We start from the raw sequence: 16,939 nt of genomic DNA, 5'->3' as shown, positions 1-16,939 counted from the left end.
TCATCGCCTATCATTAAAGTCTGTTTACATTTGAGTAGCGGGCATTTATCATCTTGTCAGTAATAGAACTGGCTGCCTATTCGGAGTTCTGTTTTCTAGAATGTAAAACAACAAAATAAGCGTAGTTTTAATGGGCTTGTATTGTGCCAGTTGACTAATGTTTAATTAGCGTTCCTTGTGTAGAGATGGATGTGCTGGATTGGGCTGGCTCCAAAGTATACTTTAGTATTTATAGTTCACCCATGAACTGCAATTAGTAGTTTTTTAGGCAACAACAATGACAGAATCACAGAATTTACACGTTTAAAACATCATCTAATAAAACAAAAGCAATACAGCTCAACAGGTATGATTATATAGCCGTGTGTATTTATTGAGCTAATTAGTAGTTTTGCTGGAAATTCGCTTTGTTCACTTCACAGGCAGTTCAACTAAGTAGTTCACGTTCGAGATTCAGAAGATATTGAATATGAACATTACTGAAGCCAAAAAATATTTTTTACATCCTCTTAAAGTGGACCTGAACGCTTGCACAGGGCAGAAGGAAAATATAGAGAAATATACCCTGTATGTATTTAGAGAGTTTAGCCTGTCGAATTCCCCCTCTTCTGTGACTAATCACAAGTGTAAATTGATATCTCAGCTGTGTCAGCTGGCTGCCTTGGCAGATCAGCTAATTTGTAAAGACGGTGTTAACCTATGTCTGCTTTCATGAAAGCAGGAAGTAGACACACTGCAGATTTATTTGCAGGAACTGTATCAGATGTAACAAAGACGTATGAGCAGAGGCTGCCAGGCAACTGATATTGTTTAAAATGAAATAAATATGGCAGCCTCCATATACCTATCACTTTATTTTAAATGTCTGGAGACTGTAAAACACCGGATATATAAAATTAAAATGACCACAATAGAGCACCTGTCAAAACAAAAATATTGGTCCTTATTCAATTAACTTTTCTCCTGAGTTTTCTCTCAGCATATACTTTTTGATCTTATCTGCAAAATAACTTTTGCAGCACCTAACAATTGAAAAAGTATTACCATACTGTATATACTTGCATATGATGCCTAGTACACACCATAACATTTTCTGTTAGATTTTTCTGTTAAGGGAGCCATACACTAGCCAACCAACCAACCAATCGACCATCCAATTCGATTATTATAATTGAATTGGATGAAAATTGGTGCTGGCAAGTGCATGCCCGACCGACAAAGCGACCAATTTCGGGACAGAAATTGGCCGCACGGTCGATCAGCATGCTGGAAAATTTCGGCCCGAAGTTGGTTGGTCGGGTGCGTGGCGGTATGGCGGCCGAATTGCAACGAATCCCCCGCTGCTGCCGCAATGTATAAATGTATGTAGTGTAGTGCATTTATACATTACATGTCCGGTGTCAGCCTCCACGCGGTTTCCGTCCATCTCGCCGTGTTCCGCATACACGCCGGCGGCGCATAGTGTCTGACATCAGACGCTATTCGCCGCTAGCGTGTATGCAGCTGTTACCTGACGAGATGGACGGACACAGTGCGGAAGCTGCTACAGGACAGGTAATGTATAAATGCACTACATTACATACATGTATACATTTGGGGGGCAGTGGCGGGGCGGACGTGGCAGCTCAGCCGATTCCCTGATGATTTCATGCTGAAATCGGATGGGAATCGGCCTGTAGTGTATGGGCAGATTTGATTAGAGACAAATGTATCTCTAATCAGATTCAATTAGAGATAAATTTGTCTCTTGGTCGAATCTGCCCATAATCGTTCTAATGTATGGCCACCTTTAGATTTTCTGTTAGATTATTTTCTGTAAAGTACTGGTAGAGACTGGTCATTATCTCTGGTGCATTGTCTTCTTGTTATCTCCTGCTGAGTAGAACAATGCCTAATTGCTAGGCAGATAGATGGTTAGATAGATAATTTCCAACATGTTGGAACTGATCTATCTGGCAGCTAAATCTAACAGAAAATCTAGCAGAAAATTGTATAGTGTGTACCTAGCATAAGTCGATCCGTGTATAAGCCAAGGTACCAACTTTTCCCTCAGAAACCAGGAAATAGTGATTGACGCGTATTATCTCCCGCCCCAGTATAGCCCCCTCCGCGGTAGCCAGATGTGCCCCCAATACAAGTCATTCCTTCTCCTCATAGCCAGATGTGCCCCAAGGATGATACAGCTGCGTCTCTAGATGGTGTCAACGATATGAGACACAGCAATTGCCACACAGGAAGAATCCCAGATCATTGAACAGCTGACAATGATGTTTGCACATTCTGCTCCACAAGCCGGGGGACACATTTAGTCTTGCGCAGCGCACTTTGCACATCATGTTGCAGGGGATGGGGTTCATGAACACAGCAAGGAGCCAGCTGGCAAGAGCAATTTATTTTTAGTATTTTCTTCAATTCTGGGGGCTTAAAGAACAACTGTTAGCCATCATATGTCCCCCACAAAAAATACATATGTAAGTAGACAAATAGACAAGACAAATAACATTTATATTTCGCTTTTCTCCTTGCGGACTCAAAGCGCCAGAGCAGAGCAGAAGCCACTAGGGCGCGCTCTATTGGCAGTAGCAGTGTAAGGGAGACTTGCCAAAGGTCTCCTACTGAATTAGAGCTGGCTTACTGAACAGGCAGAGCCGAGATTCGAACCCTGGTCTCCTGTGTCAGAGGCAGCGCCCTTAACCATTACACCATCAGTAGATAAATGCTTGCACTGTCCACGTTTTGGTTTCTTTTAATTTTCAATTTATATTATTTTCCTGGCAGGGGCCATCTTGTGCCCTCCAGGTTAAAGAATCCCCCCCTCCGCATCCCCCTCCTCCCCGCACTGATTCAGAGCACAGCAGGGAGGATAAAGGCAGCAGGCACAGACTCACCTAATAATGTATCCAAGTGCTGGCATTCCCATCTGTTCTCTGCACTACCACCGGAACCATTATTCAGTGAGTCTGTGTGCAGCTCCTTTATCCTTCCCCAATATTCAGCAAGGGGAAGAGGGAGAATTCTGCGGGCGGTGGGTGGCAGATGCAGCAGAGAGGGAGCCCACATGCCTCTGGAGGAAGTGACAGGAGACAGCCTCTGGCCCCCTCCCTGCGCACTAACACGGCTGAAACATAGAGAGTGAAGGGGAGAGCAGACGGCCAATCACAGCGCAGAGAGGTGAGTGACAGAGGCTTCAGCCAATCAAGCTGATACAGCATAGCATGCCACTTCTCTTTTGCGTCTGTGTTAGTCTGCGTACCATCTTAGAGCCTGGGGAGCATGGGGAGAAAAGGAGCACAGAAAGATTGATTTTGTTTGAGTTTGGATTTGCATGGTTAGCATCCTCTTGACTATTGTAACAGCCTGCACTAGAAAATTAATTTTGTATTTAATGCCTAACAGTTACTCTTTAAAAGTATTTTATTAAAAAAATTTGAAAATGTTTCCTGTGACAAAATTTAGGAGAAAATTTAATTGAAGAAGGGTCATTGTCCGGAGTTGTGAATGTGAAAAAGCACATATTTCCCCTCATAAGATTCCATGGACCATATTCTATTAAAGCAAAGTCCCCGTAATCCAGAATTCAGATAGCTGAAAGTCTTAAATAACCAGCATGCCTCAGTGGGATAACAGAGGCTGTGCTTTGGGTTTTCTGCAGGGCATAAAATACTTACCGAGCCTCCAGTGACATCTTCTAACCTTCCTGTAGCTCCTAGCGACATTCCGGCGTCTGTGCATGGCTCCCAGCATGTCACGTGACCTGACGTGGGTCAGATCACACGCTGGGAGCTGTACACGGAGGATGCTAGGAGCTACAGGAAGGTTAGAAGATGGAGGCTCTGTAGGTATTTTAACCTGCACGGGGGGTGGGGTGCTTTTTCGGCCTACAAGCACTTGTATGCAACACCAGACAATCCCTCCCGTTGCCGGATACCAGGGACTTTGCTGTACCATTTTCCTGAGTTTTCTCCAAGGAGATTTTTTTTTCAACCCTTATCATTAAAATACTTTTAAAGCTCCCACCAAGCAAGAGATTACTCAAAATAAGTTACTTCTTTCAAGGGCTTCCAATGCAAAGTAGCTAATCTATTTTGTACTCACCTGGGGCTCCTTCCAGACCCTCACAGATGTCTCAGTCCCTTGCCGCAGCCCCGGTCCTCCTCGTTTTCCCCGCTGGCCGCTCGTAATGATGGCGATCCGCCGGCAGGGCACCTGAGTGTCCAAGTCATCTTGCGCGTACTGCAGCTGCGCACAACTACCACGCAGATGCAGTACCCATAGGCAGGCTAAGATCATTGCGGTCGGCCAGCAGTGACATGTAGGAGGACTGGGGCTGCGGCGGGAGACTGAAACAGCTGCGAGGGGCTGGAAGAAGCCCCAGGTTAGTAGAAAATAGATTAATTATTTCGCAACGGAAGTCCTTTAAATACTTTTTTAGTAATTTTAAAATTGCTAAGTGCTGAAAAGTAATGTTTCCAATAATGTGAAAAATGATCTCCTTGGAGAAAACTCAGGAGAGAAAGAAGATAAGATATGACTTGGATCCTATTAAATTAACTTTTTCTCCTAAATTTTCTCCTAGGAGATAGTTGTTGATCTTCTCTTTAAAATAGCTTTTCAGTACTTTGCAAATGAAAACATATAAAAAGTACTGTATATACTACAATACAAGTCGACATCGTATATAAGTTGACTCCAATATTCCAGCCCTCTTAAGCTGGAATGTTTTATTGACTCAAGTATAAGTCTACCCAGCAAAGTTAATGTCTTGGGGCTCAGGAAGGATTAATGAATGCACTGCATACAGTATTGCAGCCATTAACCCCTCTTGTCCCTTAAGCGCAGCCAATACCTCCTCCAGGCCCCCAAGTGCTGCAATTATTCACTCCCTTTTATGAAGCCCAGTATTTCCCCGCCCCTTTCCTTGTTAATTGTTGTGGCAAGAACTTTCAGACCTGTGTTTTCTTTGGCATTTCCTTTCCTCAAAATACCACTTACCACTGGGTAAATTGCTGCAAATGGGAATGTCACCATTGGTACACACATTACTCAGTGTGTTTAGTGTTGCCCACGATTTCTGTATAAGTCAACCCCTATTTTACGTTTATGAAATTAATCACACCTAAATTCTAGATTTATACTAGAGTATATACAGTACGTGAAAATGTACTATCAAAATAATTTTGAGAATTTTCTTGTTTGCTGATGCCTTACAAGGCATTTTTTTTAATAAAGTGTAAAAATATCAACTAGGGGAAAACTATGGGAAAAAGTTAATTGAATAGGGGCCCATGCCTTTGCTTCTCTTTTCCTGTTGATTGAATTTTCTGAAGGCTCAGACTATTATGGGTTAGTCCTCCTAATTTTACCATAAATGTCATTGTTTTGTTTTAGTGCTCATGAACTACCTTGAAAATGAATTTGTGTTTAACTTGTCATTCTCAAAATTACACAAAATTACAGAAAATAGCAAAGCAGATGGTTTTCAGTGAAGCAATAGTGAGATGGTCTCAGCCCATGTAGCACTGGACCATGTAGCGTTTGGGACCAAAGTACAACTTGTGCCTAAGCCAGTTTTTCTTTTTTATGCACATGTCAAGAAAATGCGTTTCAGACTGAACAATCATAAAAGATCCCTTAACCTATTTTAGTTCCTGGACGTATTTTGTACGTCCAGGAACCATGCGCTCTCCCGCGGCCGATCGCGCGCGTGCACGCACGCTCCCGGCACGCGGTTCGTTAGCCAGGCAATCAGTGAATCAGGCTATGGTGCCCAATCACTGATTCCTCTCCCCCGCTGAAAAAGCGACAGCTTCTCTCGGAAGCTGCGCTTTTTCTGCCTGTTGCCTCCCCCATACGTCTCTCTAAGCGTATGTTACGCTTAGAGTGACGTCATGTAAACAAACTCATGGCCATCTTGTGGCCAAAAAGTAAAACTACAACTAAAAGTAAAAAAAATAAAACTAAACACACATTTACATTATAAAACTATTGTTTACATCCCACCCTCCCAAAAATACCCAAATAAAATGTTTAATATAAAAAAAAACAAAATAATAACAATAAAAAAAAGATGTAAATATTTACCTAAGGGTCTAAACTTTTTAAATATCAATGTAAAGATGAAATATTTCTATTTTTTTTTATTTTAAACTTGTAAATAGTGATAGATGAAAAACAGAAAAAATACACCTTTATTTCCAAATAAAATATTGTCGCCATACATTGTGATAGGGACATAATTTTAACGGTGTAATAACCGGGACATATGGGCAAATACAATACGTGAGTTTTAATTATGGAGGCATGTATTATTTTAAAACTATAATGGCTGAAAACTGAGAAATAATGAATATTTTCCGCTTTTTTCTTATTCTTCCTGTTAAAATGCATTTACAGTAAAGTGGCTCTTAGCAAAATGTACCCCCCAAAGAAAGCCTAATTGGTGGTGGAAACAACAAGATATAGATCAGTTCATTGTGATAAGTAGTGATAAAGTTATAGGCTAATCAATGAGAGGTGAACATTGCTCAAGTGAAAACGACGGAACGCGAATGGGTTAAACTATATATTTTTTGAAAGCAGAAAAGCTATAGAATTTAAATATAGGGTTATCACTTATATGATTATTGATTTAATGATTATTAATTTTTTTTTTGCAAAAGGAAAGCAATGTTTGGCTTGTACGGTTATAGCTGGGAATCGGGTGGTTTACAGCTCATCCAGAATTACCCATTCATGATTTGATTACACAGGACAGATGTCCAATATTACTTTCCGTTGGTGATATATTTCTCAACCTGGATGTTGACAGCTTGTGGAGCCTCTGAAGAAGAAGTAATCTGCTGCAAAATGCATGTCATATTTTTCTACGAGTGGGTTATTCAAGCTGGATATACTGATATCAAGAGTTATATCTTCATGCTGTTCACTGAATAATGTTATATTGTACATGGTGTTCACAATGAATTCTGCATTGCTTTCATATTAAATCATATGTCATCCATTGTTAAGATATTATTTAGGCTTTGTTAATCTATGCCAAGCCACTGGAATACCTTGTTGCCGTTAGTAGACATGTCTCAAGCTAGGTGGAGCTTTTTTTTCTTTTTTGTCATATCTGTGAATGTGTCAATTTTTTAAACTAAAACATTTGCATCACATGACACGACGTTGAGACGTGCCAGCATATTACACACTACCTGCCAGTGTGCAATATGCTGACCGCATGTCATGTGGCACCCTGTTGCCATGGAGATGTGTCGCTGGACAGCGATCAGGTGAGTTAAAAGTCTCCCCTAGCTACCGCCCACTTGCGACTCTGCAGGTAAGGAGGGTGGAGGAGGGGAGGAATGCGGCCCATGGTCTACAGCATGCGGCCCGGGCCGCAAAAAGTTTGCCCAGGCCTAACCTATCCCTTAATGAGCAGGGCATATCTATGGACTTACATGCCTCCCTTAAAATTGTTCACTTTCCTCCTCCCTTATTGCGTCATTGTTATTGCTTCTGTCTGTTAGCACCCTCTGCCGCTGAAGTAATGAACATATTAACATGAACTGATTCATTTAGCCAACTTTTTGTAATATTGACCAGAGTGGATAACACTCGGTTCAATTATATATATTTTAATACCAAATAGGTACAGTTCCCCGCATCCCAAAAAAGTGCTAATCTTAACACTAGGGATTTTTTTGTGGGATGGAATAATCTTTGAAAATACTCGCAGAAATGAGTCATTCACATATAAATCGAAAAGTTTTAGCAACTTTGTAAAAACATTATATATATATATATATATATATATATATATATATATATATATATATATATATACACATTATATATATATATATATATATATATATATATATATATATATATATACACAAATATTAGCACATATAGCCTATTACAGCTTTGCAAGGTAAATAAAATACACATAAATATAATTTGTCTCTTTTATATAGGAAGCAATTCAGTCAACAGGTTAGTATCCTACAACTATATGGCCAGTTTGTATAATAAAACCAGCTCACAATGAATACTAGCACCCTAACTAATCAATATCACATATCTTGTAAAAATAGCAGAGTTTGACACCATTCTCAACGTGTTTCGTGAATTATTCTTGCAGTGGTGTTCACTTCTTCAGGAGTATTATTCCTGGCTTATAGAGAACCCGAGGCGGCCTTGTGAAATCTTAATAGGATGCAGAGGCATGTTCTTTGCACAATGACATGCCTCTGTGTTTTTCTGGTGTTGCCACCAGTCCCCCCTGGGCTCTGCTGTCCCCCCGCAAAATAGCACTAGGCTAGCAACAATCTGCTTGTCACTAGCCTTCTGTTTACTTTGTATTTGTCAATCACCCTGTGCCTCCTCCCGCCTCCTCCATTGCATGGCTCCCACCTCTGTCCTCTTGCTCTCTGCCTAAGCCGCGACCCGGAAGTACTTCCTGTATCAATGCTTAGCTACCGATTGGAGGAAGCTTACATGCAGCCTTGACACTGCCAAGACGCGATACTACAGCACGAGATGGTGCAGCATAGGCAACGGGGGAGAGCCCGTGGATAAAACTCTGTGCATAATTTTACACCTGCGAGCATGTTAGTGAAATTTTTAAGAAAGTATTGATGTTTTTAAACTGGATTACGCTATGGGAGATTTTTATTTGGGGTATCTGGATTAAATGGAACCTGAGCATTGACAGTGGAACCAGGACCCTGAGGCTCCAAGGCTTCCTGGGCATATGCAACATTTGACCAGTCTAGCAGTGGTCACTGCATAATTGGTTAGTCTGTTTCCTGCTGGGTGCTATCTGGTGGTGGATTAATGAGGAATTGAGGACATCAGTGAATACAAGTTTCAGCAGAGGATAATGGACTGTTGTTAATAGTTTATCTCCTATGGAGGATGTGCGCTGTACTCTATATATTATGTTTGATGCAATGAATGTTTGCATGTCTGCACTGTGCAGCATGTAACAGGGCCAGAATTAGGACACCTATGAATACCTGGATACTTCTGCACAGTGTAGGCGACTACGCAAGGGAATGCATTTTTTTTGTAACTAAGACCCCGACTTTTAACTAAGATGTAGGGATAGCAGTGGTGCCTGGATGATTGATCCATATGAATGCAGTTGTTTGAACATTTGCATGTGAGTGTGCAAAGGGTTAACGTTTTTTTTTTTTTGCACAATTTTTCTGGCCCCACCCTCTTTAGCACCTACCTAAAAACGTATTTAAATGTCCTAACTTTCAAAAGCAAACAAAAACCCTAATCATTGATCCTTCCCCAATATGTGGTATGATTGAAAATGTTTCCTCCAAAAAAGGGCTTATTTCATCAGTCTATGCATTTCTCCTTAGTCCCTATTTGAATAAATATCCTATTAAAAGTAAAACTGGCTGGCAAAATGAAATTCCAGAATTAACAGATGAGCTCTGGAGTGATGCTTTACAAGCTATTCCTTATTTATCTGTAAATGCTTCACAAAAATTTTCCCAAACTAAAATTATTCATAGAGCCTTTTTTACTCCTAAACGACTTTACAGAACGGGTCTAAGAGAAGATCCTTTATGTCCTCGATGTCAAAGGGATCATGGAGATTTGGTACATATGTTGTGGAGATGTCCCAAACTGCACAGGTATTGGGGAATGATTATTAATACTTTATCAGGGATTTTTCAAACCGAAATAGTGAATGATGTCAATACATGTATTCTTAGTGCGACTGATCTTTCTGACCCCAAACAAGTATCCCATATTGCAATTCATAGAAGTCTCTTTCAGGTGAGGCTATTAATTCTTAAGCATTGGATAGATGAAACTCCCCCTACTTACACGCAATGGGTTAAACAACTCAATGAGTATCTTAAGCTGGAAAAAATAGTACATATGCATAGAGGTAATGGGGCTCGGTTTGAGAATATTTGGGATAAATGGTTGGATACCCCTGAGGTGGTTGACTTTGACTTGATTAGGGATAGATTATTTCGATAAGAATCTGGTGGAATGTAACATTTTCTATCTGTAAAATATATACACATCTCTTTAGTAATATGTTCTATGATGATGATCTAGAAGCTCCAAATCGTTCACACAAAAAGTACTCTTTATTTCTATTGCAACTAGATATAAGTCTGAATTATGGTTTTCTCTGTTGTGCCTTGAATACGTTAATAAACTTGGTTTGATAAAAAAAAAAAAAAAAAAATGTCCTAAATTTGAGGGAATGTGCCTGGATATATGTATCTTTTACGAGAATGCAAAGTGGTTAAAGTGAATGGGAACCACATTTAAAAAAATGAGACAGATACTTACCAAAGGAGAGGGAAGGCTCTGGGTCCTATAGAGCCTTCCCGCTCCTCTCCTGGTCCCCTCGTTCCAGTGCTGGCTCTACCGGTCACAGTATTTGACTAAATTAGTCAAATACTGCTTTACCCGGCCAAAGAAGGCTTCAGAAGTCTGCAGGGAGCCCGAGTGCTCCTGAAGAAGGGTGGCTCTGTACTGCGCCTGCACAAGCACGCTCTCTTGCATGCTCACGCCTGTGCAGTATGGAGCCGCACGTCTTCAGGAGGACACGGCTCCCGAAGATTTCCAAATACCCTTTCGGTGGGGGATTGAAACGGGGGGAGCCAGCACAGGATAGAGAGCACTGACAGAGGAGATGGAAGGCTCTACACGACTCAGAGCCTTCCCTCTCCTTAGGTAAGTATTTGCTTCATTTTTTTTAAATGTGGTTCCCATTCACTTTAAAGTACCAGTACTATAAAATGTATGTGGTGTTAAGATAATTAGTCCTCAAGATATGCAGCCATGCTTAGACACTTACTGTCCCATTTTTGTGGATACAACATTCATTCTGAAGTATGAATAGAACATTTCTCAAAAGAGGCTGAAATCAGTGCCGAGAAGCTAATGCTTACCCTGCTTTGTTCCGATAAGATTGGCAACTTGAAAGAAGGCCACATGCAGAGACTTAAAATGGCCAAGGGCGCGCCGTGCTGTGTGACATGTCAGTAGCGAATACTCACGTATTTCTACATTCTTCACTCACACTTTACGTTCTTAATGATATCCTCATGTCACTGATGATAAAGATCCACTTACAGCCACTTAAAACGCCTTCAGTTAAAATCTTTGATTATTACATTAGGTTGACTTTGCCCAAATGAAAATCAAGTAGAGGAAAGTAGAGGAATTGTTCAAAGCATTGGCAAGAAAAAACCAAGACGAAAAACCAGTGATGAGCCTTTGCCTTAGCAGATGTTCCCCACTCTGAATATGACACAATTAGTCTCACCAAAGTTCTTCAGCCCGGAGGGGGGTAGCTGTTCGCTTGAATTATTTCTGCATTGTGAGTTTTGTAAGAAGTATTTAATATATTTTTAGCAAGATAATTAAATAAGTGTCCCACACTTATTTCTTAGCAGATTGTGTGGAGAAAGTGTACAGATGTCTGACAGTTATGTGAAGCAAAGGGCAACTGCTCTTTTGCCTTTCATGATACAAGTTTTAAAGAGGAATTTTAAGGTTTGAACTTCATTCAAATCAGTAGCTGATAGCTAATAAAATAGGTGTGTGTGGGATGGTACAAAAGGGTATTATCATTTTTGTAGTGGGATCCAACCAAAATTTTGCTATGTGGCCCTATGGCTTCTAGCTATGACCTTGGCACTATGTGTCCTTAAAAAACAAGCAGCCTGTGGGCACAGGCATTCTGGAACCCTAAACTCCGCCCCCAAACTCAGGCCAAACCCCATATTAGGTAGGCATCTCTCCTCCCCTGATTAGGTAGCCAGATTTTTTTCCAGTATTTGGTAACCCCATTTTTCTAGGTAGTGGATATGCCCCCACCAAGTATAGGGATCCAGATGTGACCCCACCTCAGTATTAAGTAGCCCCCAAGTAGTGAGGGGGACAATTGGGTATGGGAGCTGCCTCTCCTTCATAAAGCGTCTGTAGGCATGAGTCTACAGTGCCCTATGTTAAATCTGGCCCTGAAAATAACACCAAGATGTAAGGTGGGTAAACTATATAACACTTATGATCAGAGAATGTGGTATACCACTAAAAACAAAACAATTTTCTGGTAATCCAAGGTGTTTCTACTTGTGGTACTACTGCTAGATTTCATGTTTGCTTGCGTAAGCTCACTGGCTCCAGCCTGCTGATCACCTGACATCTAACTGCTAAACAGCAACCAGCACAACTGCCATCTTCATGTTTGCTATTTCCCTGCATCAGTGTTTTACTACAGCTAACGTCTGGAAATATGCCTGAAGAAGGGGACTAGATCCCAGAAAGCTTGCATTATTTAACTGTATCAGTTAGCCATTAAAAGGTATTACTTTTACAAGACTTTGTTTTTTTCTACCTACATATACTTGTGGTACTGAAATTGAAGCCCACACCAAAGTGCTATGTAGTCGTCTTTTGCCATACCTCCTGTGCTGTCAAGCAAAGTCCTATATCCTTTGAGACCATGGCGGATTTATTCTATTTCTTGTAGGCCTCTGGTGGACAGGCCGGAGAGTCAAGGTTTCTACAGTCTCAAGTGAGCATTGTATACAGTGCAGTCTTACCCTTACCAAATATTGTCTCAAGTATAAAACACTTTTTTTAACCAGGGACGTTAGAGTTACGTCCTCTGTGTGGCCGTCTGTGGCTGATAGGACGTAACTCTAATGTCCTTGACGTCCCCTGCTCCCGACGTGATTGCACGCACACTGTTATATGACAGCTGACATCTGCCCTCACTGATCAGGAGCCATGGCGATTGGCTCCTGATCACGTGATCACTGATCACTATGATCACCGCCAATCGTAGTGATCACTGAAGTGCAGTGGCGGGCGGTGCCTGAAGAGGAAGTAGAGGATCCACTCACCTTCCTGACCCTCCCCTTGCGTTTGTTGCTCCCCCTTTGCTCTGCCCGGCATTCATCCTCACTCTGTCGCTAAGCTTTAGGTACTGGCTTGATGACGTCACTTAGCAGCAGTGCGAGGCTGCATGCTGAGGAGAGAGGAGGCAGAGAGAGCAGCTCATCGCAGGGAGGTGAGTAATGGCTGCTGCTTGCACTGGGAACATCTACCTATATGGGGGGACACCCATTACTAGTTATCTATACTGGGGATACCGCTGCCTGGCTATCTAAACTCGGGACAGCTAAACCAGGCAAACTGATCTGGTCCCCAAGGGGGGTTAAGTGGATGGTCCCCAAGTGGTTAACGAGGTTTACCTCATCCCACAAAATACTTTTTACATAAATTTTATAGTTAAAACACATCCTGTACATAGGTTGTTTTTGGTTTGAAAGTATTTTACATTATAATAAAACCACTTGACAGAAAACCGAGACAAAGCCATGATCAACTCTATTACTATTTTTTCCTTTTCCACCAAAGAATCGTTTCACATCGATTTGCACGACACGCAGCGCAGTTTTATATACAATTTGATCATACAATTTGCATCAAGATTGAATATGAAGTAAAAATTGTACCACTAATGGTTCATCCCATTTTACCATTTCTATGTAATATAAGGGAACTGCCTACATGATCCTTTCAGTATATTCATTTAATTTACCCTTATACTACATAGAAATGGTAAGATTGGAGGGGAAAAAATGTACCATGTATGCATTGAGCACCATTATGGCCACCATTACAGACACCTTAATAGTGGCCACTAAAGATCCAATCTTTTTTATCCAATCTTACCATTTCTATGTAATAAGGGAGAGTCTAAATTATCCATTCAATATATTCACTCAATTTACGGTATAAGCCGCAATCTATCACAGTGTACTGGACATTAGTGCTGAGAAAACTTAGTGACTTAGCAGTTAGTTTTATGCACAGAGCGATAGTTAAAATTGTTTCTGGATAAATCTAGAAAACTTCTGAATTTATTTTTTTAAGTAGTCTACAAGGCAGGCACCGCCAATGGTATAAAAATGCTCTTTTATTGAATTGTCATTAAAATGACATCAAGTCAATGAGTATAGCTCTGGTGACAGCCTGCTGTTTCAAGCTAGTTGCTCTTTGTCAAGCCATGCAGCCATCGATTGGCAATAATGACGATTCAATAAAAGATAATTTTTATACCATTGGCGGTGCCCGCCTCATGGACTACTTGTTATCCGGCCACAAGCTACTGTGAGCCAAGGCTTGGGCACACTAAAGTCTTGCTACATGGGTGCATGCATGTTAAAATACAGCAAGGGCGTAGCAATAGCCATAGCAGCCATAGCAGCTGCTATGGGGCCCTGGAGCAGTGGGTACTTACTGTATTCACCACCATTAATTTTGTCTCAGTGCCCACGAATTATGTGCAGTGTTGATTGCATGAAAATGTAAATTACCCAATTAATATCTATAGGGTACAGGCAGGTGGCATTGCTTAAGGGTGCCAACATCTGAGGGCCCCATGAAAGTTTTGCTATGGGGTCCCATGATCTCTAGCTACACCACTGATATACAGTATTCACAATACTGCTAATACGCTAAGATTTATCACTCCTCGCTATGGCTTTATATGACCCAGGAAAGTGCTCCGAACTCATACCACTTACAACCAAAAAGTTTTAGTAATTCCAGGTCAGGGCAAGGTTTGCATGACAATCTCCAGAACATTATTAAATCAGGACCTTTTATCACTCCGTTTTATGGGAGCAACCTGTATAGACTATAAAAATGTAAAAACGATATAAAAAAAAATATTGCTATACAATAATTCTTTCAATACAAACAAACCACATTCTCTGGTTTAGCGCATTACTTCCACTAATGAGACTTACGAAATGCAGTGTAGAGCTCAGGGAGTGTAAGATACCCATCCATATTGTAATCATCAAAGCGAAGTAAATCTCCAGTGCTACAATCCAAAAAGTTATCTTCTAGTTCCGTGTTCTTGGAAAACTGTAAGATATGAGACATAAATGTAAGTAAATGACATAGGACATAATAGTAATCATTTACATAGCTCTTCTAGGGGTTGTAGACACTACAATGAGGAACCCTCAAAGAAGCAACAGTGCCAATCTCTACTTAAAGAGTAACTGTAGTGAAAATAACATCGCTAATACAATTGCTCATGTTTTACGATAATCATTTATATATTATTAAGTCAGTGTTTGCCCTTTGTAAAATCTTTCCTCACCCCGATTTACATTCTGAAATGTATCACTGGTGGTGACAGCTTTAGTTCTGCCAGGTGATCTGTGTGGAATGTTTGTTTTTGAGAGTTATATGCACAGAGGGAGATGTTGCTTCCTTGGCAGTTGGAAACAGCTGTTATTTCCCACAATGCAATGAGGTTCACAGACAGCAAACTGTCAGGACCATGGTCAAGACATCACACTGTGGGAGGGGTTTCACCACAATATCAGCCATACAGAGGCCCCTGATGATCTATTTGAGAAAAGGTAAAGATTTCTCATGGAAAAGGGGTTATCAGCTACTGATTGGAATCAATCAGTCCTTTGTTAAAGTTCCTCTTTAACCTCCTTGCCGGTTATCCCAAGCTGAGCTCGAGGTAACCTGCGCAGGTGGATTGCTCTGATCCCGCTGGGCCGATTTTCACAATTTTTTTTTACTGCATGCAGCTAGCGCTTTGCTAGCTGCGTGCATAACTCGATCGCCGCCGCTCACCGCCGATTCGCCGCTACCCGTCGCGCCGCACCGCCCCCCCGACCCCTTGCGCAGCCTGGCCAATCAGTGCCAGGCAGCGCTGAGGGGTGGATCGGGACTCCCTCTGACGTCCCGACGTCCATGACGTTGGTGACGTCATCCCGCGCCGTCGCCATGGGGATGGGGAAGTCATGCAGGAAATCCCGTTCTGCATGGGATTTCCTGCTTCCGCAGATCGCTGGAGGGGATCGGAGTGGGTGGGGGTATGCCGCTTCTCAGCGGCTATCATTTAGCTAGCGCTAGGCTAGCTACATGATTTTGAAAATGTATTTTTTTTAAAAGTGCTGCGCTGCCCCCTTGCCACAGTAATTGGGACGGTAAGGGGGTTAAAGCAGCAGGGACAGCCATACTATCCCAGGAAAAAAACAAAACACATATATAAGCAGATATCTACTTGTTCTACTTACATAACATGTATTGTACTGTCCATGTTTTGATTTCAGTGAATTTTATACAGTAAAAGAGAATTCTGTCCCTGACATTTTCCATCTAGCTTCCCTCTGACTGAAGCCAATCATGATGTCATTTCCTCCCAACTTTTTTTCTCCTAGAAACTGCACTGTCATAGGTAGCCTTGTTTGTAAACACATGTGAGCACAGCATAGATCAGATTTCAGTAGCTCACTAAACTGCCCTCAGCTAATCAGTGAGGAGAAGCAGAAATGTGGGAGGGGTGATGACAAGCTTCCTTCTCAATGGCAATGGCAACAATAGAGCCAGGCTGACTGAGATAAGATTTATTACAGCATAAACTTTTTAGAATAGATTGGAGTGCTTGCGATGCAGGGTAAGGTTGCAGGCTGCATATTACACACAGAGCAATGGGTAAATGGAATTTGTTTTTGTGGCTGACAACCCCTGTTTAAGACACATCATTAAAAAGTGCATGAAATATCAATTTAAAGATTTTGAAGCATTGACAATAACACATTTCTTCTCTTTAAAATCTTTCAAATTTTTGGTTGTGTGTGTGTGTGTGTGTGTGTGCGCGCGTGCGTGCGTGCGTGCGTGCGTGCGTTTAACCTTGTTTCAGAAATAATTGATTGGAAATCCATGTTGGAAACACCTTGTGTTTCGTGCACACTGAAAACATTACAGCTTTAAACTGCTCTCCAATCCGTAGGGCTATCAGAATGTATCCACACTCACCGGGGCTAGAAAATGATGTTTTGTAAAAAGTCTCTGTGGAATAAAATGCTTATTCTCTGGAAAACGCTTCTGTGCAGGAACAGATAGGTGCATGTCCTGA

The 16,939-nt window shown here is 41.4% G+C and overlaps 1 protein-coding gene across 7 annotated transcripts in view; it reads right to left on the bottom strand.

The window, feature by feature from the left end:
• The window catches only part of FSTL4 (follistatin like 4), a 1,281,504-nt gene that overhangs the window by 370,544 nt on the left and 894,021 nt on the right, over positions 1-16,939 (bottom strand). For all 7 annotated transcript variants that reach the window (XM_068273011.1, XM_068273010.1, XM_068273014.1 and 4 more), the window contains one exon: positions 14,799-14,919. In XM_068273011.1, coding sequence (XP_068129112.1) covers positions 14,799-14,919 — 121 coding nt within the window. The remainder of the gene's footprint in view (positions 1-14,798; positions 14,920-16,939) is intronic.

This window comes from Hyperolius riggenbachi, chromosome 3 (assembly GCF_040937935.1).
Source record: "Hyperolius riggenbachi isolate aHypRig1 chromosome 3, aHypRig1.pri, whole genome shotgun sequence".
In the NCBI taxonomy this organism is placed as follows: Eukaryota; Metazoa; Chordata; class Amphibia; order Anura; family Hyperoliidae; genus Hyperolius; species Hyperolius riggenbachi.
Note: the sequence above shows the minus strand (reverse complement) of the source record. Positions and strands in the feature narration are given on the sequence as shown.